The sequence below is a fragment of the Haliotis rubra genome, unplaced genomic scaffold, assembly GCF_003918875.1.
Source record: "Haliotis rubra isolate DU_JTF1 unplaced genomic scaffold, ASM391887v1 Scf645, whole genome shotgun sequence".
In the NCBI taxonomy this organism is placed as follows: Eukaryota; Metazoa; Mollusca; class Gastropoda; order Lepetellida; family Haliotidae; genus Haliotis; species Haliotis rubra.
Window position 1 is genome coordinate 470,114 of NW_025767352.1, and position 24,954 is coordinate 495,067.

Sequence of the window (24,954 nt, forward strand, 5' to 3'; positions counted from 1 at the left end):
CGACCCTCCATGAGCTTTTTAATACTCATGATATTAGAGCGCTAACTTCTGCATTGATCTACATAATGTTATTTGAAATAATGGAGGGTTTATTTTCTGGAGATCCGATATGGTGGTTGCCAACCATTATCTGAGAGATATCATCACCGAGGACGTCTCAGGTATCCACCAATTCGATCCCATGGTCCTCGCACTACAGTTGACAGTTCCTCGGAGAAGATAAGTCAATCTCACAGATTTCTACTTATCTTATAACAGTACTAAATAGCTACATGCTATATATAATTTGCTTAAGTTCTTTTTATCATCACAGTACTATGATTATTACATCATACAATATATAAGTTAACAACTCTACAGAGTTGGTTATTATATATTTACCTTAACTTAATTATATCTTAAGCATAGTACTATACTCAGATTGTAAAAATATATAAGCTAACAAACTCTACAGAGTTTGGGCTTTTATATAGGTAGCTTAAGCTTATTCATATCTTAAGCTCAGTACTATGTTTATATCATATAAGTATATTAGCTAACAAACTCTAAAGAGTTTTTGCTATTTGGCTTAAGTCTCATCATATATCTTAAGCAATATGGTTACATTATAACATGTATTAGCTAACAAACTCTACGGAGTTTTTGCTATATGTAACTTAAAGCTTATTCATATCTTAAGCGCAGTACTATGTTTATATCATATAGGTATTTTTAGCTATCAAAACTCTAAAAGTTTTTGCTATTATATATTTGGCTTAAGTTTCATCATAATTTAAGCTTTATGGTTACATTATAACTTGTATTAGCTAACAAACTCTCGGAGTTTTTTTTTTTTTGCTATTATATATGTAGCTTAAGTTTCCTTCAAATCTTAAGCTCAATACTATGTTTTATCATATAAGTATATTAGCTAACAAACTCTACGGAGTTTTGCTATTATATATGTAGCTTAAGTTTTCCTTCATAAACTCAATACTAGGTTTATATCATATAAGTATTTTAGCTAACAAACTCTAAAGGGTTTTTTGCTATTATACAATTAGCTTAAGTTTCATCATATCTTAAGCAGTATGGTTACATTATAAAATGTATTAGCTAACAAAACTCCACAGAGTTTTGCTATTATATATATAGCTTAAGTTTAATTATATCTTAAGCTCAGTACTATGGTTATAACATAAAAGTATATTAGTTAATAAACTCTAAGGAGTTTTTTTTGCTATATACATTTAGCTTAAGTCTAATCTTATCTTAAGCTTAGTACTATGGTTACATTATTAATCTATAAGCTAATAAACTCTACAGAGTTTTGGCTATTATATATGTAGCTTAAGTTAATTATATCTTAAGCACAGTACTATACTCATATTGTAAAATATATTAGCTAACAAACTCTACAGAGTTTTGCTATTATATATGTAGCTAAAGCTTATTCATATCTAAAGCTCAGCATTATATATATATCATATAAGTATATTAACTAACAAACTCTAAAGAGTTTTGCTATTATATAATTAGCTTAAGTTTAATCATATCTTAAGCTTAGTACTATGTTTATATCTTAAAGTATTTTAGCTAACAAACTCTAAGGAGTTTATACTAGCATATTAACAAGCTTAAGTCTATTAGTCTTAAGCATTGTATTAATGTTATATATACTTTATCATAATAAGTACTTTGTAATAACCTTTATATGGCAGCTGATAAGTTAGCAGCAGGAATTCATCAGTTCAGTACCTTTATGAAGTTCCCATAGGGTTATTACAATCATCACAGTTCAAATCACTAATTATTAAAATCCAAAGTATTATATTTTTCCCACCTCCCTTCCATCACGGGTCTACAAGCAAAAAGAGCATGAGTCAGGATAAGGAAAAATATGTAATTTTTAGAGTAAAATTGATATTTTATACTTATCCTGACTCATGAGGTAAGCCCTCCCATCCTCCCCACATAACACTTTGGATTTCCCTGTAAATTCAAATGTTGGGCTCAGTATATGAGGAGAGAGTGAGGCACATGGGTGGAGGTGGCGCCCTCGTTCCCTCGCTTGTGGAAGGGAGGTAACTCGTGCTGAGTACTAATTAGTGATTTTACATTGAAGGGAGCTTCAATTAGGGAGATACAAGTGTTCCACTATGTTCGCAAGAAGAAGAAGACAAGCAAAAAGAGCATGAGTCAGGATAAGTATAAAATATCAATTTTACTCTAAAAATTACATTTTCCTGTTCCCATCCCTGTTATCCTAACAGTTATCAGAGCCAGTTGACACAGTCATTCCTCGGTCTAACAGCTAGAGGATAACAGTTAGATAGGTTATCCTCTCAATTATCAGTCACATGACACCTTCCTCCATGCAGTTTACAGGTTGATGATAAAGACGATATTCTGTGGTTATCCTCACAGTTTTCATGACATCTTGTCCTCCAACACCTGGATGATAACACTCACATACTGTAAGTCACATGCCTTATGAACCGCCGTCGAGTGCAGCATTAATCAACAAACAAATGAAAACACATGACACATGACAATAAAAATATGGAATTTTTAAGTTGAATATTTACCAACTTTCAGCCAAAAAAGTCTCCAAAGAAAGAAAAGGCAAAGAAGGAAAGCTACTTGCGAAGGAAAGTAGACAGTGCTAACAAGTTATCAGGAGAGTCGAAGCCAGAGAGATCCGAGTCTACAGCCAGTGTCAGATCAGTGGCCAGTAACCATAGCGACAGCAGCAGGAGCAGTGTGAGTGATGCTTGCATAAACTACTCTAATATAGGAGGCATGACACCAACTTTCAGTGGACTTAACAATGTTTAAAACTGAGCATGAAAGTCCAGAGGTGTTTATTGTGACTTTTGTGTGAAAAATAGGAGTTCAAGTTTGAAGTAGTACAGAAACAAATGCATTGCTCCAAAGAATGTTTTCACATTTTAGCATCTTGAACAGACTATACATTGTGCAAGGTGCAAGGTTTCATTTTCTAGGACACACATTGACTAAGACAGAGAAAACGTGGTTGCTTTCTTTCTGTTTCATAGTTCCTGTTTCTTCTTCCTCTATGCCAGGGACCGCCTCCGTGGTGAAGTGGTTAGAGCGTCCGCCCGGAGAGCGGAAGGTCGCGGGTTCAAACCCCGACCGCGTCATACAAAAAGATGTTAAAATATGGTACTTGTTGGTCCCTGCCTGGCGCTCGGCATTATTGGGTACAACAAGGACTGGTCGGCTCGGAGTCAGTATAATGTGTCTGAGTGGGGTATTCTTGCTTCACTGCGGCATGGTATCTCAGTGGGCTAGCACTATAAAACCAGCTTAAGTCTGGGCTAGTACAAGCAGCCGCAAATACACATACACATGCATGCACGTCGACATATGAGCGAAATATTCTCAAGCACGACGTTAGACCCAATTTCACCTCACCTCTATGCCTGGTTACTTTAGTTGTAACAATTATGATGGAGAGTGATTGTGATAACAACAATCTTCTATAAAGCTTGATAGACATAAGTTCTACAAATAACTGGCTCTTTGAAGAATGTTTTCTTGTTTTACTTTTGTACTCAAACAAATTCAGTATATATATTTCCCCTTACTGTAGCTTCATATTTCAAAGAGAAATTCGTGAAAGACAATTAGGGACTGTTCATAATTTATTGCTTGGGGGGATGTTGATGTTTGTTATGGAGAAGCATGTACAATGTGACTGACTCCCCTAAAATGTATGTACAAAGTAAGTGACCCCCAACCCCACCCCTGCATGCCATGTACAATATCAATTATCCCCCTCCCCTTCCCATAGTTTTTAGCATAATTTTTTATATATTTTTATGTACAAAATTGATGACCCCCACCCCACCCCAGTACATGTGTACAAAATTGATAACCCCCTACCTCCACAGAACAAAATGGGTGACCATTCCTTACAATCATCATCTTCCCCCCTAGCCATGAATTATGAATGGTCCCTTAATGTGTTTGGAACTGTTGTATAATGTTTGTGGCCTTCTTCTGATGGGTTATAGCTAAAGACTCAAAGTTTTTAAACCACCAGTAAGATGTGGCCACAACAGGATATGTATGTGTCATTGACTGGGGCACCAGGATCTGCTGTCTATCAATGAGAATCCTATGATTCTTGTTGTTTTGACACCATAGCCATGCTCAAATGATTCAGTGGATATTTTCCATTGTTTTTGCTTGTTATCATATTTGAGAATGTTCAAGAGATGATTATGTCCTATGTTATATTTTAAATTGTAACTGCGATATCTGTTGCTATGAAATAGTCAATATCAGGTACCATCATTGAATTTTGCCTTGTCCTCAGTAAGGTTTAGTGGTCTGGGGCTAGCAGCCTTGCATCAATTCCAAAGTCGGATAGCTATGCAATGATTGATGATAAATTATCCTTTGAAGCATCTTGATATAAACCACATCCTCATCGTAGTGATGTTGCTGTAGATAACGCCACGGGCCACTGCCAGTGCCAAAGGTGGAGGAGAGCTCAGGGCTTCCCCAGAAGAGGGAGGACTTGAGACGGAAGGAGGACAAGTCCTCAAGCTCGTCCTCCAAGTCCTCCAGTGTATCCAGCTCCAAGGAGGACAATGCCAATATAGGAGATCTTGAAACTCCCAGGGTTAGAAGCTAACTGTTGTCTTGCTGTAGAAAATGGCGATAGTTGAACCTTTTAGCTGTATGTGGATCTACAGGACTTAAATGTTACATTAACTTGTCATTAAACCTGTTTGTATAATATTGGGCCATTAAGTTTTAAGTTTGATGGAATATCGTTAATCTGTCATTACATCTAGCATGCATGATAATGAGTTAATACACTGATAAAACACAGAGGCTCATAGGAAACTTTCTGTTTTGCACCGTTGATTATTGAGCCAATTTACATGAATAGTTGACAATCTTCTAAAAGCCATGTTGAAGAAGCATTGAGACTACAGTTCAAAAAGAATTAATTGATCTTGAATTTAGTGTTGCTGGATAGTATGTGCTTTTACGTGTCTCAAGTGGATTATTGCATGTGCACATGCATTATGGGTCTGATACACTGAGGTAGCCTAGTTGTTAAAGCATTGGCTCGTAATGCCAAAGTACCCAGGTTCGATTGCCCACATGGGTACATTGTGTGAAGCCCATTTCGGGTGTCCCCTGTCGTGATATTGCTGCAATATTGCAAAAAGCGGCGTAAAACCATACTCACTCACTCACTCACTGATGCACTGGCAAACATCCACCTTAGCAATACATGTGCATCTGGTGGTGTATGGTCCTGTGCATAGAGTGCAAGTCACAAATCAGGTGACTTAAGCAACATTGGTCTCGGAGAGTCCTTGTATGGGTGACCGTGTTTGGCAGCTTGACTCCTGAGAGTTTCTAGGATTTCAGTCCTGCCCCACAATGAAACACACACATGGTCTCAACTTAATCAAGTTAGTTTGTTCAAAACTGCCTCAGTTCACCCAGAAAAAAATGGGTACCCAGTGGTATAAGTCATATGACTATTGACCTAGCGCCCCACAGGCAGCTTTTCATGTTGTATGCGCTTAGAGCATGTCAATGCAGCGTGGAGTTCAGCGCTATTTTAGCAGCAAATTATTATTATTATTATTGGTTACACAACTTTGATCATTTCAGAGTTTACCCAACTTATCAGCTCGTGAGAGAAGAAGACAAAAGAACCCAGCAGCTGTTTGTAAGTCACCTTCTCTCCCATGCTTAGTATTTGTTTGTACACTTCTTGTTCCTGGTTGATGCTTATTACCATAAAGTTTAGCATTGCTCATTGTCACTGGTTTCATGGGCATGACTTGATATTTACATGTCGCTGGATATGGCTGACTGTGGCGTTGCTGTTACGTACATTCAAGCGTGAATAAACCTACTTGGTCGCAAGTTGGAGTTAGTCCCCACATCCTTTGCTTGGTGTAGGAGGGTCTTTCACTCGTATAGGGGGCAATGGGGTAGCCTAGTGGTAAAAGTATTTGCTTGCCACGCCGAAGACCCGGGTTTGATTCCCCACATGGGTACAATATGTGAAGCCCATTTCAGGTGTCCACCGTCATGATATTTCTTGAATATTGCTAAAAGCAGCATAAAACTAAACTCAATCAATCAATCAATCAATCTTATACCAATGGTGTGGATGGTTGCTCACAACACTGATCACTGGATTTTCTGATCAAGACTCAGTTGTTTACAGGCCACCATCATATATATATCTGTAATATTGCTTCTTGTGGCATTAAACAACTAAAGGTTATATTATTTCCACCTCATTACTGAACTTAATGCACAGTCATAGTGATTTTTATTGAATATGTTCATGATATCTGATGCTCATGATGCTGATCACTGGATTGTCTGGTCCAGACTCAATTATGTACAGACCGCCACCATATAACTGGAATATTGCTGAGTGTGGCGTTATACAACCAGCCAACCAACCAGCCAACGATATCTGATAGCAACAATTACATGTTATAACGTGTCATGTTTCAGCTCTAGAGCAACCAAAGTCAGCAAGGATCCGATTGGTTGAGAGAAGGTCATCTGACAGGGTTACTAAGTCAGAAAAGAGGAAGGTATATACAAACAAGAGAATACCTTGTGTTATTATTTCAAGACTGCATTATTTGATAACTCATTTTTACTTTCACTTCCACGTTCCCTGAGAGGCTTGGTGAAAGATCCTTCTGATGTGTCCTGTAACGGGAAGTCCTCAGATCTATTGCATATCAGTAGACTGCTCTGAAATCTAAGAATTGGCTGTCTTATAACTTCCTGTAGTCTCACCAAGCTGCCTTCTTTGTAGGAGGTCCCAGTGAGGTCGAGGCCTCTCCCAAAGAAGCCGCCCCGCCAGCCATCTATTGATGCAGAGTCCAGCAGCTCCTCGGAAGAGTTGACCCGGTCCATAGAAAGTGACACCAAGGATAAGGAGAAGCGAAGGTATGGTCAACACAATGTGTATCAGAATTCTGTACATACACTGTTGTCTGAGTATGGGAGCCTTGAGCATTTGTTGAGGCCCACCTGGCTCAGATCTGTGGACGATGAATCTGTCAGCACCTGTCAGACCTTGCATAAGCAAATCATACCAGAACTTTTTATCTCCAAAAAGAAGATCTAGAATCTTGTGGGAATGTTACAACTTGTCCTTTGTGTCACATCTTTCAATCCATGACAGAAGACTTTCATTCAGATATGATTACTTTTCTCCCAAAAGGGAGATTGGGATTGCAAACAATTGTACAGTTCATGCATAATAATAAGAATTGGCACATATTAAAAGAAATGCAGTAAGAGGACTAAATACATCATAGTTCGTTCAATTGTTCATTTGTTTGTTCACCCATTTATTCATATAAAATACTTAGTGTTTTAATTCCTCCCAAAACATTCTGATTATGTTTGATGTGAACTAGTTAAATCATGCACTTGTTTATGGCTACATCAAGGCAGGTTATATTGAATTTATGGCCCAATGTGATTAACCATGGCCATTCAATAGTAATTCCCCCAAAATGTTAAAAGAATCTGCTTGTTGCAACTACTGTAATCGTAGTTATTTTCGCGTGGGATTAATTTTTGCGCTTTTAGCGCAAAACGATCGTGCGTCAATAATCAAACCAAGCGAAATATTCATGATCAAGTCATGACAAATACTCAAGTAGGAACAACATGCAATTTGCTTATTCTCTCAGATAACACAACACAATATATAAAGGAATAGAGGCATATATACTAGTATTAGCGATCACAATCAGCAAATGTTTGTTATCAGTTTGTCAGTTAATTGATAGCTGATTACTCGTAATCACAAAATGAATGAAACTCACTTACATCAGTCTCAAAACACAATGTTGACACAAGTATAATCCCACATCTCTCTGATTGTTTTAGTAAACACGATTCAATTATGGCGTCTAGCTTTGATCATTGCATGTCTATCGGTTGTGAAAACTTTGTGATGGACACCACCACTCAGGCGTTTGAAATGCGCGAAAAAAACTACTGCGCTAATAGGTCTTTTGTGAACTTTCCGCGAAAATTGCACCCCATGAAAATATATACGATTACAGTATGCCTGATACTCAACTGGAAGGGAATAGGACAAGGACTTGTCTGTACACATTTAATTCCTGAGTGGGGTGTCCGTGTTAATCTGCAACATGGTATCTCAGTAGGTTAGCACTATAAGACTAGCCTTTGTCCAACTAGAACAAGCAGCCTCACACAAACACACAAACACAGGGCAATGATCACCGAAGGCCATGGTCTTTGAATAACAGCATGTTGTGATGACATTCTGCTCTCTTAGCTATCTGTCAGTCAATTAACGGTCAATTAACACTGGCTAAACATATACTCATATGTCAAGGTGTGAGTTTTAAACTGTAGTAATATGAGACAACTGGGCTCAACTTCCTTTTTGTTGGTATTTTTGTATCTTACTCAGTTCAAGTTTGGTTGCTTTGTGTTTACTGTCTGTATAAAACCTTTCTTCTCATATTGTTTGTGATCTACTTCCTGTATTTACCTTATGAATTTTTTTTATCTCAAAGTAGTTAATTTCAAAATTATTTTTCTGTATTTTCTATGTTATTTTGTTGCCACAGGTGGCATATTCACTCATTGCTCACTGACAGTGGCGTGAGATGTGACACTGACGACATCTGCCATAGGCATCTGCCATAGGTACTTTTACCAAAGGCAACTGCACTCAGGGGAAAAGGCTTCATGTATAGACGCATGTTGTGCTGTGGACTAAAAAGCATGCATAAATAATTAAGAAAGCTTTGTTTATGTTGCAGATTAATAATTGTGCTATTTGGGCTAGTAACAGCGTCTCCCTCCCACTTCTTCTGTTAACTTAGAAACAATAAGAGTTAAAAAGATTCTTTTGTTTCATCCAGATGTCATCCTGTCATATGTAATATTTTTTTATTGAGTAACTAAAATAGTTCAAGAATATGAAACATTTCCTCAGTTGCCTTAACTGTTTTATGAGTCTGTATATGCCCCATATTCAGGTCGGTGGTAAACAAAAGACTAAATATAAATCCAATTTCAAATAAATGTTTTCTATTTCCTCAAAATATTAAAGAAGGAGAGAAAAAAGTGTCTTGGCTTGATAGGCAACAGTAAATGATTTTATTGAAACACAGTGATAAACACTGCTCTCCATTAAAGCATTTCTCACATTTTGAGTTTGGGGAATATGCAGATTTGTAAATGTATTTTTGAATAATGTGTATCTTTAACAAGAGTTAATGGTGAAGGATACCTTTATTAACCTAAAAGGAATTCAAGCATGCTGTATGTGTGCACTGCTAAAGCTTCCTGCTTGAAGGTACTTACAACAATGCTGATTGGATGCTGTGAAGGTGCTTCTTCTAATCAATATTTCAAATGGCTCTTTTTCCCCATTGCACAAAAATGAGATGTGACAGTAACTCCAATATTCAATATATATTTAGGACAGTTGCACAGCTACAGTGGCTTTGTGGTACAGGGTTCTTGGGCTCTTGGACTCTTGGGCTCTTGGAGTTTGCACATGTAGTATTTAGCAGGGATCCCCTTCATCTGTACGCATACACATACACACGCATGCACGTAGTCATATGAGCGAAATATTCTCAAGCAAGACATTAAACCCGATTTCACCTCACCTCAAGTTCTCTGTAATGTCTGCAAGTCTGCAATGTTTTCTGAGTGATATTGAAAGTAGTTGACCTAAATGTAAGTGTCAGGATACATCTGTGGGTGGGTGATAGACCATCTGTCCAGCAGAGGGATGCTAGTAGTCGAGATGTCACTACAAGGAAGAGCAATCCATAGAATTAGATGCATGTGTGTTTTGAAGGACCTATCAGACCAGTGCACCAGATTTGTGGTAGATATTATAAATATTTATTTCAGCAAGTCTTTTTTTTGTAGGGATTTTGACAAAGTTGTTGATTCAATTCAGGGGATATATTTAACATTCCAAACTATGTACCCGTGACAGCCAAATAGGGAAAATTCAGGATTTTCTCTGTACTAATTGTATATGTTTTTATATATTTTAACATTGCATACAATATAATGATGTAATATTAAATTAAAACTTCTTCCTCTTTTTAATATCAGTAGAATACAAACCACTTCAGCCAAACATATTATCTGCCATCTTCGCAAGACAAGGGAGTTAAATGACTATAAAAGTCAAGTTTACGCCTTTGTTTAGTTAGATTTCATCCATGAATGGTTGGTTTCTGAAACTGGACTGAGTTATGGGAATTGTAAGCCAGAAATTGTCATTCATAAAGTTGTGTGATTTAATTTACTCATCAACTACTAGAATGCCAAGTAAACAGTGTTAATTACACAGGGAAAACAAAGAGATGTCTAACTTCATCTCCCTCCTCGACACCACGCTCAAGATGAACAAGCAAGAGGACAAGTCTGATGATGACAGCAGCGACATTCCCTCTCCCAGCAAAGTCAACGGCAACAACCACCCCGAACCTGAACCTGTGCAGCCAGAACCAGAAGAACCTGTGCACAAATCATCATCGATGCCTAGTGAGTTGTCATGGTTACAGCCTTCATAGTCGGGGTCAAACAATGCTCGGTGTACTGAGTTTTCAAGCTGTGATATGATACACTTATCTGTATCGATACAAGATGATACACATGATAAATTAATACTACTCATATAATGATCAACCTCATCCCCAAATTTGTCAAATATCGTAAAATTAAATGTAATCAGCAATGTGACTAACTCTAATATGTCCAGATAAACATTTGTCAATTATTATTATAGGATATCTATATAGTGCACATATCCACGCAACTAGTACGTGCTCAAGGCAATGATATTTTTTCGCTGGATCTTTGGATGTCAATCTCAACTCCCTGGGGAGCATACAACTCTTGCAGCCACTGGGTGCACCGAGTTATTGCGATTTTCTCATCCTAACGAGGTACCCACTGACAGTTGCGTGGACTAAGACATATAGTCGTAGTACTTTGTCCAAGTGTACTGCACGTTGCTGTACCCGCAACTAGATGTTACCACGTATTCATGTGGCCACCATCTGGTCATATACCAACGGATTCGTGGGTTCTTTTAAATGCACAGGGTTGTGTACTGTACACTAGGGGTTGTGACAACACTGAAAGAGTCTGCACAAAGTTGACTCCAAGGTTATTACACCCAGTCATAGGTGGGTTGATCCCGACACCTCAAGCTCGCTGGATCATTAGCCTGGCTCCTTAGTCAGCTCACCCACCATGCCCACTTTATCAACGCAAGCAAGGAAAACTCACATTTTTCACATTAATTTCTGGATTTGCAATATTTGAATTTTGACCATGATTTGTCAAGTATTTCTGTCATGTAGTAATTGTTTCTGAGTTGATCTTCTTCTGTTTTATTTCCAGGTGTTGAAACACTCACAAGTACAAACAGATTGATGGAAAGAATACGTCTTTTACAAAAGTAAGTCCTGACTAAAAAAGTTTGATTGGGATTTTCAGATGATCCATTTTATATTTCCATTTTAAATTCTACATCTTGCGGGAACCACCTCCATAGTCAAATAGATAGAAGTTCTGTCAAGAGAATGGAAGGTGGGTGGTTCAGTAATAACAAAGTGAGTGTGGTTATACATGATCACGGCGGGGGACACCAGAAATGGGATTCACACATTGTACCCATGTGGGGAATCGGTCTTCAGCATGACAAGCGAACACATCAACCACTAAAAAGTAAATCGATGGTACTTGTTGTTACCCTGGCAGGAACCCTGCATTATATGGATAGGACAAGGACAGGTTGTTAGTATCAGATCTGTTTCTCTTTACTTTCCTTTAAATTTACCTAAATAATATTAACTGGATCAGTAATATATTTATGTTATCAAAAAGGAAAAATATTGACAATGGTCACTGAAAACTCATTGTAGCAGGGCTACAGATAAGGGGCGTACAGGCGTAATGTACGTCAATTAAGTTATCATAATATAAGATTTTTCAGAGAGATCGCCCTTAACATTTATTCTTTTCAGAGAGATCGTCCTACATATTATGCATTTTCCGCTGTAAAATGTCCTGTGACAGTTGTATCAATGTTTTTGAATAAAAAGATTGTACAATAAATAAACTCTTTTATTTATTATAATGGACCCTACCTCACGGAGTTACCTCCCTTTAGCGCGATGCGCACTCAACTGGGTAGGCTCCTAGACCCGTATCATCATTCCTTCTGCTGTCACGGCCCTGAACAGACGCTCGCTGTGATTACCTTTCATGAGCCGCACGGGCGCCAGTATTTTAAGATGTCTGAGACACCACCTGTATGTTTGGTTTTATTTGTCTAAAACAATAACAGTAAAGCCTTACAGTGGTTGTTTCCATAATTGTGACTTTGTATAAGTACTATCAAAATACGCAAACTTTCCCGGTTTACGCAAGTTTGCTCTGCCATGGCGGGAAGTTTAGCGTGCGGCGCTGGTCGTATATTGCGCGCTTAAAACCAACTATTACTTTCCGCGGTAACCTTCACGTAGTTTTTTTTTCAATGTTTTCTACGTGTTTCTCTGCTTCTGGCCACAAGTTAACTAACATGTTTACGGTTTGTTTCAGGCTTTTACCTGTTGTTCGGTCTGTGGGGAAGTATTCCCGGCTGACAGTCACTCCTAATGCGGCCTGTCTGGAGAAGACGGGCCATGTGGCTGATACATGTTCAATTTGTCTGGCCTTTTCCCCGGGCACAGAAGAGGCGGGCGGCGACACCCTGTTTTACCGCGATGCGCGGAGGCGGAGGGGACCTGACGCAGGTTCCCCGCCAAAATCTAAACGGGCGGCCCAAAAAGGAAAAAAATCCCGCGGGCCCCTCTCTCCCTACCACTTCGAGTGGTTTTGACATGTCTATAATGGAGTCGATGTTTCAGAAGCAGATGGACTCAATGAAGTCCTTCGCTCGGGAGTCGGTTGGAGGTCTCCGCCAGGAGTTCCTCACCCACTCCGACGGGGCGGAGAGTCCGGGTGGATCGCCCGCCTCGCTCGATCCTCAGCCTTGAGGCGCCTGTCGATCCGCTGCCTCTGGCTTCGATCCGACGCCTCGGCTGCTCCGGGAGAGGAGGTGCTCCCAGTCCCTCTCTCGAGCTTGCGCTTTGGGCCGCTGAGTATTCCTGGTATTCCGTCCCTGCGCACACCTCGCCTCTTATGAGAGCGGAGGCACCAGTTCTGCCTGGCCTGCCTCCAGCGCCTCGGGACCGGGTCCACGCACGCCGGGCTGGCTTGACGGGGAGCAGTCGGTCTGTTCCTCCCTTCCTGTGGTGCCCAGCGCCAGGCAGTCCACCGGGTCGGGCTAGGGTCCTCTTACGGAGGAGACCCAGCCTCTGACTCGGCCTCGGACGCCGAGCAATGGAGCTTGGGAGGTCGAGGAGCATGACGGCGCTTCCGCTTTGCTTCGCCTTGCGGGAGGTCCGCAGAGAATTGCCGAGGGCCTACCCCAGGCCGCGGTGCCTGCTGGTAGCGGGACTCGACTGAGTTCCGCTTTGCCTGGCGCAGGCGCTTTGCCCCTAGGCAACCCTCACAGACGCAGCTCCGCGATTCTGCCATCGCTTGGTCGCGGGACGGGTCGATCCCTCTTGTCTGGTACCCGAGTCAGGTTTGACTTACCTGAACTCGCGGCGGGCGCTACCAGCTTGGGGAGGATTCCCTGTTCGCCGCACCGATCGCTGACGAAAGTGTGTTTTCACTTCCGCCGCCTCTGGGGAGGCTCGGCTTCCTCCGAGCAGCCCGCTGCTCGGCAAGGGCTTCACTCCACCTTTTGCCCTCGCTGGCGCTTCGCGCACGCCGCATCGACCTACGAGGAGGTCTACCGAACGCTGATGCAGCAGGTGCGGTGGTGGGTCCATGAGGCCTACCTCTCCTCGATAAGAGGAGGTCGGCCCTGGAGGCGAGGGGCATGCTGGCGACGGTCGCCGCGATGTCGTCGCTACTCCGCCAGCTGTCGGAAGTTCAGGCTCACCTCGCTGCGACTCTTTGGCGGTCTGCTGCGCCGACGGTGATGTGCGCAGTCATGGGGATGCGCAGGCTGTGGCTGTCGACGCCTAGGTACTCGGCAGCAACACAGCAGACCTTGCTGGCTCTCCCTTTCCGCCTGGGAGCCACCCTCTTCCCGGGCACAGCAGGTCATACGGGAGGCTGCCGCTGCAGCTACCTCCTTCAAGGATTCTAAGGCCTTGTTGGAGCACCCGCGGGTGTCTCGCCCAGCGCCCCGTGCCACCTTCCTCCTCCGCCGGGTGCAGCCTACACCCGAAGTCTGCCGGGTTGGCTTCGCCGCTGGTAGGGGTAGGCGGAGGAGTAGGTCCGCCAAGGGTAGGGGCAAGGAGCAGTCCTCGACTAGCTCCCAGCCTTTTCATGGGCGCTGGGAGGTCTGCCCCACCTCCCGCTTAACCCAACAGGCTGCCGCCAAGCCGTGTGTCACACCCAGTCAGCTCCGCTACTAGGGTCCACGACGCGCGCTTCCTACCCCATATCCCAGTGGGAGGTCAGCTTCTCTCTATTCCTGCCGGAATGGGAGAAGGCTACCAACAACGCTTTGGGTGCTGGCCACGGTCAGCATAGGCCATCTCCCACTGTGGAAGCGAGGTCCGCCCGCCTTCACCGCATACGACGCGACTCCGGTGCCGCCATGCCAGGCCAGGGCGGACATATTGCGCGACGGTTCAGGCTCTGCTGGACAAGTCCGCAATCGAAGCGATTCCACCGGGAGAGGAACAGGCGGGATTTACTCCACGCACTTCCTCGCCCCCGAAGAAAGACGGCGGTTCCGTCCGATTCTCAACCTCAAGGGGTTGAATCACATGCTCGGCACCATCCTTCAAGATGGAGACACTGCGCCGGTGATCTCATCTGTTCAGCCCGGCGATTGGCTCACGCCAATCGACCTAAAGGATGCGTTTCAGATACCTATACATCCCTCGCTCAAGCAGTACCTCGGTCTCTCTTACGACGGGATGTATTACCAATTCAGGGTGCTCCCCTTCGCATATCGACTGCCCCAAGGGTGTTCACCAAGCTCATGTTAGTCCCAGCTACCCTAGCTCGCTTCGCAAGGAAGGCGCTTGTTACCCTTACCTAGACGACTGGTTGCTCGAGCACTAACACAGCCAGCGAAGTCAAGATGCTACTCACACAGTGATAGACATTCTAACTCGCCTGGGTGGATCATCAACCTCAAGAAATCCGACCTGGTACCCACCCAGGACTTGGTTTTTCTTGGAGCGCGATTCCAAACGAACAAGGATCTCGCTTTCCTTTGTCGCCTCGACCGGGTCACCAGAGTTCGGGAGATGGTATCTTCATTCCTCTCCCAGCCCCAGGCACCAGCACGGACTTGGCTCCGTCTACTGGGCCATATGGCGGCGAATTTATCTCTGTAGTGTGGCGGGCGCGGTTGAGGATGCGTCCCATACAGCAAGCTTTGGCTCGCTGTGGACTCACACGGAGGATCTGGAGCGCAGTCTCACAGTCCCCGAAAGTGGTTGACACCTCACCTTCAGTGGTGGACAAATGTCGGAATCTCACCAGGGGTTCCCTTGGAAATCCCGGACGCCAGCTCTCACAGTTCAGACAGATGCGTCCCTCACGGGCTGGGGCGTTCTGGGCAGTCTGTCGGCTTCCGGACTCTGGTCCGGCCGGGCTCACCTTCACATCAACGTGTTGGAGCTGAGAGCTGTGCGGTTGGTATTCGAGCGCTTCAGAGAGCATGTCCGTGGCCAGGTAGTCCGCCTTCAGTTAGACAACCAGACGGCCATGTCGTACATCCTGAAGCAGGGAGGCACGGTGTCCCCAGCTCCTCCGGAAGCGTGGACTTTCTCCTCTGGAGCCACCAGTACGATTGTCAGGTACTCCCTGTTTATCTCCGGGCTGGAGAACGGCGCGAAGCAGATGCGCCTCTCGCCGGATCCTGGCCCCGCGACGAAAGTGGATGCCTCGACAGGCAGATATTCACAGTAATCTCCCAGTTGTACCGGTCGCTCGAGGTGGATCTGTTTGCGTCCGGCGGGACGCATCAGACACCCGTTCTGCTCTCGGATACCGGACCAGAGGGCGCTGGCTGCCGACGCCTTCCTGTTAGATTGACGGGCAAAGTGCTCTGGCGTTCCGCCGTTACCACTCATTCCCCGTGTCCTTTCACAGCTGTCCACCCAGCCAGCTCGGGCTACTTGTGCTACTGGCACCGCTTTGGCCGTCACAGAGCTGGTTTCCGTAATTCTCAGGTTTCTGGCTCAGCCTCCTGTTCTATTACCTTTGCGACCGGACATTCTCACTCAGAACGGAGCTTCCCACCCAAATCCACGGATTCAGTGGGTGGCTTGGCCTCTGTCAGGTCTAACCTCGAGGCACGCGGAATTCCTGCAGCAGTTGCAGACACAATTCTGGCTTCGAGGCGGGATTCGACAAACGTTCAGTATGAGGATAGGTGGTCCCGCTATGCGCGCTGGTGTGCAGATAGGGGCATTGCAGATCCCTTTTCTGCGGATTTAGTCCGAGTATTGGAGTTTTTGCAAGCTCGCTTTGGAAGAAGGCCTGGCGGCTTCACCATTCGCGTGGCTACTCCACCGCTATTTCCACTTTTCACACCCCTGTCGATGGTGCTCTTCTGGGGCAGCACCCTCTCGCAGCGCTTAGCTGGCGCTGAACGGATTCGACCTGCTCTCAGGCGAACCAGTCCACCTTTGGGATTTGTCGATCGTGCTTCGATTGGCTGTCCGTCCCACTTTCTCACACCTATCGGCTATTTCCATTCAGTTGTTGACCTGGAAAGCTGTGTTTCTGGTGGCGGTAACATCTGGTCAAGAGTCGGCGATATACATGCTATGTCGTCCGACCCGGGCGCTGACTGTGTTTCACACGGATCGCGTGTCAGCATTCGCCTCCCAGATACTTACCGAATCGGGTCGATCACGCTTCCATGTGACAGCTCCTATCGAACTTCCTACTCTTACCCAGCCTTCCACATCGGGGACCACTCCTACGAGCACTCACCCGCTGGATGTCCGTGAAGACGCCAAAGTCTATATCAAACTAACGCAGGGGATCCGTGACGGGTACCCAGCTGTTCTGTTGTTACGGTGGCGGAAGGCTGGTCTGCCAGCCAGCAAGCAAACTTTGTCTCGCTGGCTAGTATCGTATTTGTGCCGCTTATCAGGCTAAGGGCAAGCCTCCCCTGAGGGGTTGAAGGCTCACTCGGTCAGGGCAGTAGCCGCATCAAAGCTTTTGCATCGGCACTCCCCATTGAAGAGATCTGCTCTGCCGCTATTTGGAGCCGCCAAGCACTTTTATACGCCATTATCAGCTCGATACACATTCACGCAATCGCGGCGAGCTTTGGTCGCATCGTTTTCCAGTGGACAGTGTCCTGCCACCCTGACCAAGTGAGTCTTGGTTTATTGGTTTGTGTTGACGCTTACTGTACAATGATTCCATTATTGACATGTCTGCTACGAGCACTCAGAGAACCTGTACCCCTTCGATTCTCTAAGGAGTTACGATATCGTTAGTGAGTGGTATTTTGTTTTCCCCACGGTGCTCTCAATGAAGAAGCCACTTAGTGGGTCGGATTTCACTGACATTCGCACTTCACGCAATGTCTCATTATGCTAGAGGTCGCCTTTGAGCACAAATCCTCCCTGTCAGTTCCCTCCCATAATGCCTCTCGAAGCTTAAACTGGGTCGAAAGTGACAGGTGAGTGTTATGGCGCCTGTTCAATTTTTTCCATGATACGATCGCTATATTTTGTGTGTGCTTGGACAGAATTCCCTCCTCCCTGGCCTCCGGTCTTTGGGAGTCTGTGTTTATGCATAATATGTACCCCAAGGACGATCTCTCTGAAAAGAATTTTCCAAACCTGCAGAGGTTTTCAATTCTTTGAAGAGAGTCGCCCTTGGGGTAGGGCCCACCCACCTCCCCGCAATTCTGTTCACTGATGAGAATTCAGCAGAAGGAATGATGATAATGGGTCTAGGAGCCTACCCAGTTGGTGCGCATGCGCTAAGGGAGGTAACTCCGTGAGGTAGGGTCCGTATAATAAATAAAAGAGTTTATTTATTGTACAATCTTTTTATTCAAAAAACATTGATACAACTGTCACAGGACATTTTACAGCCGGAAAATGCATAATATGTACCCCAAGGACTACTCTCTTCAAAGAATTGAAAACCTCTGCAGGTTTGGAAAAATTTCCGTGCGTATCGTGCAAATGGAAATCTGTTTCGGATAAATACTTGTCAAGTTTCTTTTGCGAAACACTATTTGACACATGAGGAAACCCCGACAGTAGGAATCCCTTGCGTTGCCATGCAACGATATGCGTAACTATTTTTCGATTGGCTAAAAACTACACTGTTCCTATTTATATCCAGTCGGACCTGACATTTCGCGCATCTCACGGTTGCTCAGTTATTTCTCAAGCGTCTTCAAATACAAATACATGTTTGGAAATAGTGATCGATGAATCGTCCAGACAAACCACATCACCGACTCGCTCACACAAAACATGTCAGTACTCCTTCAAAATTCTCAGTACACCTCCACTTGCAATATGATGTGTAAGTACACTCACACACCCAAAAGTTATCTGGAGCCCTGTTGTAGCATATCCAAATGTTGTATGGTATGTTTTCAGGACTAATGAGTTTGTTTAGCATATCCTAAACACTGAAGGGGCAGTGGGGTAGCCTAGTGGTTAAAGTGTTTGCTCGTCACACTGAGGACCCAGGTTTGAGGCCCATTTCTGGTGTCCCCCGCCATGATATTGCAGGAATATTGCTAAAAGCAGTGTAAAAATAAACTCACTCACTCCTGAACACTGAATATAGGTGAGTTACTGTACCTCTTGTACTCTGTTGTATCAACACTGAATGTCAGATTTTAAAATCATTATTTGAAAAAGTCACAAACAGAACGCAGGAATATGTCGATTTGATATTTGTATGTATACGGAGATGTGTTTGTTCCAGGGATTGTGTAATCGGTGTTGGCTACGACATGCTGAAGAAAGCATACAAGATACTGGAACGTATTGAAGATGATGAAGTAGAGGTAAACACCATGTTGATTTAAGACTCCGTTCTCCGTATACAGTGTGTTATAAACTATGCACAATGGTCTACAGGAACACATGCTTGTTGTAAGAGGGCAACTAACGGGATTGGGTGACTTGGTTGGCACATAGCATCGTATTCCAACTGTGTAGATTGATGTTCATGCTGATCACTGGATTAACTGGCCCAGGCCTGATTATTTACATACCACTGTCATTTAGCTGGAATATTGCTGAGTGCGGCGTTCAACAACAAAGAAAAAAACAAAATCTTTAAATCTGAAGTGAAGACAAAATACTGTCTGACATATCAAGTCGTACATGTTCTGAGTGATCTTTTGCATTAACTGCCTTGATTATATCTAAAGGAGACCTGACATGTAGTAAATAGGTCCAAAATTACAAATATATACATATGTGAGTTACCTGCCCTTATTTCAGCCCCGCCTTGTGGAGTTGTTGGGGAAGGAGAAATTTGACCTATATGCTGGCAAGATCTGGCAGCTCAAGTTCTGTGAAGAGTCCCTCTTCTCATAGCACCTACTGGCAGAACTGTTCTACTAAATAATAACCAGAGATGATCCACACAGAACCAGCCCTCTAAGATGTTCTACGTGGAACAAAAAGAGGAGATATTTTCCAAAACACCGTCCTACCTGTTGTCAAGCCATCACCTCAAGCTCGGACCTGCAGCATTCAGACCACAGGTCATCTACAGAGATCAGTTTCATCAGGTCAACAATATGCTCATTGACTGACAGTATTGCACAGGTGCAGCAATGTGGAGTTATTGGGACGTGCTCCTGTGTTTTGACAACTTTATACAGTTCACTATCCACAAGACCAGTCACCACAGCTGGGACTCTCTATGTGACCTGTCCTCAAACAAGGGCAATTTTAAACATATCGACATGTTCTGACATGTGTATATCAAGTACATCTCCTGTGAACCAGGTTGTGATATTCTGTAGTATAGATACATACACCAGTATAATCAAGAATGTTTCTTTCATAAAGTATGCAACCCACATGTGATACTGTTGAACATATGTGACCTTCTTATTCTAATTTTTTTAAAATGTTGGTAGAGAGGAGTGTTCAAAATTAAGATGGTCTATGAGGAAAGCTCCTATTTGAATCTAGGGATCCCGCAGTCTTGAACTTATAACCTTAAGGTGATCATAATGAACCCTTGGTTTTGATGTGTTCTAATGTTCTTTATTGAAAAGGATGTGAAAAATATACCCTAAGATTTGAACAAGCATAGTCCATTTTTCTAAGAGAAAATTCAGTCAAATGTACTTGTATTAACTGTGTACACAGTGACTCAGGGGTTCTTACAGTGGATGCAAAGACAAAATGGAATGTTAGTTGGAAGATGGGGAGGTTGGTACCCCCATTTTCAGTGTCTGTTCTTGATCCAGACTCAAAATGAAGCCTTGAGGGTGAATAGGACGAGGTATATATTATTACAGAATGGTTACACAGGATTATCAAGAATGATCATTATTTTACCATGTCATGTTTAGAGCTAATGAGTCATGCAGCCCACCATTCACAGCTTGGGAGGCTCATATTACCAAGGAAAGGTGGTGAAGGCTAGTGGTTGAAGTCATCGCTCATCACGCTGAAGATCTGGGTTCATCCTCACATGAGTATAATGTGTGAAGCCTGTTTCTGGTGTTGCCCGCCATAATATTGATAAATATTGCAAACAGTGGCGTAAAACCTTATTCATTCACTATTTATTGTTATCGGAACTAGACTCACTGAGATGCAAGTTTAGCATTCATCATCTGTACAGTACCCAATCTCAACAGAACCTTATTTACATATTTTTTAAAGATCATGTCTTTCCGTCCAGTCTCCAGAAATATTTGGCTCTCTTCGTATAAATATATCTTGGATTTACTATACAGTGGTCACAACAGCGCTTATTGGTGAGTAGATCATCTGTATCATGGCGCAAGTGGTTACTCGTGGATGTGTGTATAGATCTGTGGCTGCTTGTACATGTGATCGTAAATTTACCATTGTAACTCCCATACTTAACATAGACTTACGATAATTGTGCTAAGAGTGCTTTTGCAAGTAGTCTCAGGGATATGTTCACACAGAAGTTGTTCAATCTCTGCCAGTTTCTAGAAACAATTGTATGAATGGTGTGTCTTGGATCTTGGAGCTACTTGATTACAACAGGTCTTATTTGTTAGACCATCGGTACAATTCAGAAATGTAAAGATCATGAAAATATTTATACAAGAAGTGGTTCAGTCACTCCGTCCAGTTAGAAGAATATGTTGGCAGTTTGCATACTGTGTCATGCATTTACAATACCATGGTTACCACAAGGGCTGCGATGAATGCACCAGGAGGCGAATATGATACATATCACGAATATTGGGTAATGAGCATGAATATTTAGTCCTAGGCCAAATGTTAGAAAAGTCCCTATCTTTTAGGATCTCTCAGCAGCAGTAAAAGCGTTATCCAGTAATTGGTATGACAACTCCCATCCTCCAGAGATTCTTGTCAATGTGGAAGTAGACACAGAATGTATCAGGTTGCTGAAAACACACAAGGTTTACCCTGCTGTTGAAACAGTGTCCACATGTTCATAGACCAACTGCATGAGTATTAACCACATGGTTTAATGGACGGTGACAAGCACTGATGTTCAACATGATCAGGATATGCAGTATGGGTGATACAGCCGGGTGTATCATATTACCTGATAATGATGTTATCTCTACATTTGGCCTAGGAGTATATTAGGCTGTGAATGCAAAAACATGTCAGCAGTTTTTGTATGATAATATTCAGCGAAACAATTCTCTGATATGTTTTGACCATATTGACTGTTAATTTATGACAATGACCAGTGTATCCTCCTTGGATATGTTCCATTTTGCATATCTTACTTTGATCAATAACAGTTACATTTTAAGGAAAAACACTCTTTTAAAAAATTCATGAATATTCTTTTCTAGTGATGGCAGACAGGGGTGGAAATAACTTTAAAATTGCGAGTGTACTCTGGTACAGTGGCACATGTAATGTCACTTGCCCTGATAAATTTTCCACTATACCGGCCAATTTTCTTGTTCATTTTTGAAATAAACAACATAATTAACATTGGAAAGTCAACTGGACACCGGTACAGCGTGATATACATATTTGCTTGCCCGACGGAAAAAAAAACTAGACTGGGACGTTGGGCAATGGGTTTTTTCCACCCCTGGCAGATAATGAATTGAATTCTTTTAGGGATACAGTTTGATATTTACCGAATTCACATGTGAATCGTAACAGCCCAACTTACAACAATGCTGATCAATTAGTAGATCATCTTTATAATTACACTACTGGTTACTCTAGAATGTGCCTTTATCCTGTTTAACCTAACATTTTTGTATTTTTAAATTTATAAAAACATTATTTTTATCCAAAGCTTCATTCCGCCCATTTCTATTTCAGACTGTTGTGACTGGTATTTTACTATGTCTGTTCTTACAAAATTCTGAATCTTTTAGTAAATGTTGAGATTCCATGTTGTGTAGTGACAATCGTCCAAGTCAGTCCATCCAATAGTGTTGCTGACTGTATGAACGATCAGGGAAAGTAACACGCAACTCAGTGTCGAATACAGTAACAGCAGGTGTGGTAGAACTGATTACTTCAAGAACATTGGCAGACAGTTGTAAACATGGTTTATGTTCAAAATATTGTAGGGCGGTGGGGTAGCCTAGTGGTTAAAGCGTTGGCTTGTCGCGCCGAAGACCCGGGTTCGAATCCCCACATGGTTACAGTGTGAAGCCCATTTCTGGTGTCCCCTGCTGTGATGTTGCTGGAATATTGCTAAAAGGCATAAAACCAACCTCAGTAAGTCAGTCAAAATATTGTTCTCACAATTATAATAACAGCTTGAACATGTAAATCATTTCTAGTTAAACTGAATTACCTTATTTGAATGATATTTGGGGTCCATGCTGTTAATTTTATTAAAGATAGATGACATGTCAAGCGAAGAAAAAAAATTTCTTGTAAACTAAATATTATTGTTCTTAATCTACAGAAATGATAATAAGAAGATGGACTTCAAACTTATGGTTACTAGCTTTAATTTCATTTGCTTATTGTGTGCTTAGGTCTGCACTCCACATTTCTGGTGTCTCCTGCTGGGATAGTGCTGTAGTATTGCTAAAAGTAACATGAAATAAAACCATACTCAGGATTTACAGTGGTGCAAAAGCAGTCCACATAAAAAAGAAGACCTCAACTACTAACTTAATAAATGCAATGTTTCTGTACAAGGTTATCAAAAATGGCCATGAATAGTATATTCAGATCATATTGCTGACGCATGTCCTTTCATGATTTTCAACACCTTGTAATGTTATAGTTCTGCTGCCACTGACAATCTGTGATATGTAGATTGTCACTTCTTAGCTTCATTTAGGGGTGGTGGGGTAGCATAGTGGTTAAAGTGTTTGCCTGTCATGCCGAAGACCTGGGTTCAATTCCCCACATGGGTACAATGTGTGAAGCCCATTTGGTGTCCCGCCATGATATTGCTGGAATATTGCTATAAGCGATGTAAAACCAAACTCACTCACTCATTTGAACACAACCAGGTAGTTAAGTGCCATGAGTCTTGTACATGATTACACTACCACATGTACCGGTACACATTTGAAGGTCCGGGTTAGAATATTGATCTTCCGTAACCCATGCTAGTCGTAAGAGGCGACTAACGGGATCGGGTGGTCAGGCTTTGACTTGGTTGACACGTGTCATCGGTTCCCAATTCCGCAGATGATGCTCATGATGTTTATCACTGGATTGTCTGGTCCAGACTCGATTATTTACAGACTGCCACCATATTACTGGAATATTGCTGAGTGTGGGGTAAAGCTTAACTCACTCACTACAACATGTACAGTTTCTTGTATGTATGAGTATAGAAACAGTATAGCATCACCATGTCAGTGTTTTCTGTGCCAAGTGGAATGCATCACACCCTAGGTGCCAGTAACTGCTTCATACATACATGGATGCACTTATTACCAAGGAAGGAGTTGTTCTCAGGTGAATGAACTGATTGCTTGTTTCTTCAGTAGAAATGATTACGATGCATCACTATCTGCTTGTCAAAATAGCTGACTATATATTATTTAATCTGTTACTGTTTGTGACCTGACTTGAGCTGGTGGATCATGATGTAATATTCATAATGATAATGAATAATGTGTTGTAATTACATTTCTATAAAGGCTTATTTCAAATCTGTCACAGACTTTGAAAGACTCCAGTGTGAATTGCATAACTTTCATGCATGTGCTGAGTGGATCATATTGAATCATCAACATGAACTGAGTTGAATCATCCCCATGAATCATGTCACATTGATGTGGTTGTGTCTGTCAGCTGTTGAAGTCAGAGTCCCACCCTCAGACTTAACACTAAGGAAGCACTCCTAAGCACCTTATGATGGAATGAAACAGAGCTCATCTTTAGCCAGACATTTGTAAACATGGTTTATGAAGCCACTGACTTGCCAAAATTGACATGTAAAGACATTAATCAGAAATGGAACAGAGTGTTGTTTTTATCCAGCACTGTTATTTGATTGTTAATTGATATGAATATTATTTTAGATATAAAGTAGGACGAATCCCTATTCCTCCTTACTAACCCATTAAATATTTTAAGGAAATCAAGATAAACATTCCAAACTAGATTGTTTAGTGTTTAGAATTGATCTTCAGTAACCCATGCTTGTCGCGAGAGCCAACTAACAGGATTGGATGGTCAGGCTTGCTGACATGGTTGGCAC

General features: G+C 42.5%; 1 protein-coding gene across 1 annotated transcript in view; it reads left to right on the top strand.

Moving 5' to 3' along the window:
* Positions 1–22,159, top strand: part of LOC124256950 (serine/threonine-protein kinase Nek4-like) — a 39,631-nt gene extending 17,472 nt beyond the window's left edge. Inside the window, 10 exon segments of the mRNA XM_046690909.1 lie at positions 2,578–2,742; positions 4,463–4,633; positions 5,647–5,704; positions 6,511–6,593; positions 6,824–6,957; positions 10,382–10,575; positions 11,440–11,497; positions 19,036–19,117; positions 19,560–21,542; positions 21,894–22,159. Of these exon segments, the coding sequence (XP_046546865.1) occupies positions 2,578–2,742; positions 4,463–4,633; positions 5,647–5,704; positions 6,511–6,593; positions 6,824–6,957; positions 10,382–10,575; positions 11,440–11,497; positions 19,036–19,117; positions 19,560–19,655 (1,041 nt within the window). The 3' untranslated portion in view covers positions 19,656–21,542; positions 21,894–22,159.
* Positions 22,160–24,954: the final 2,795 nt, after the last annotated feature.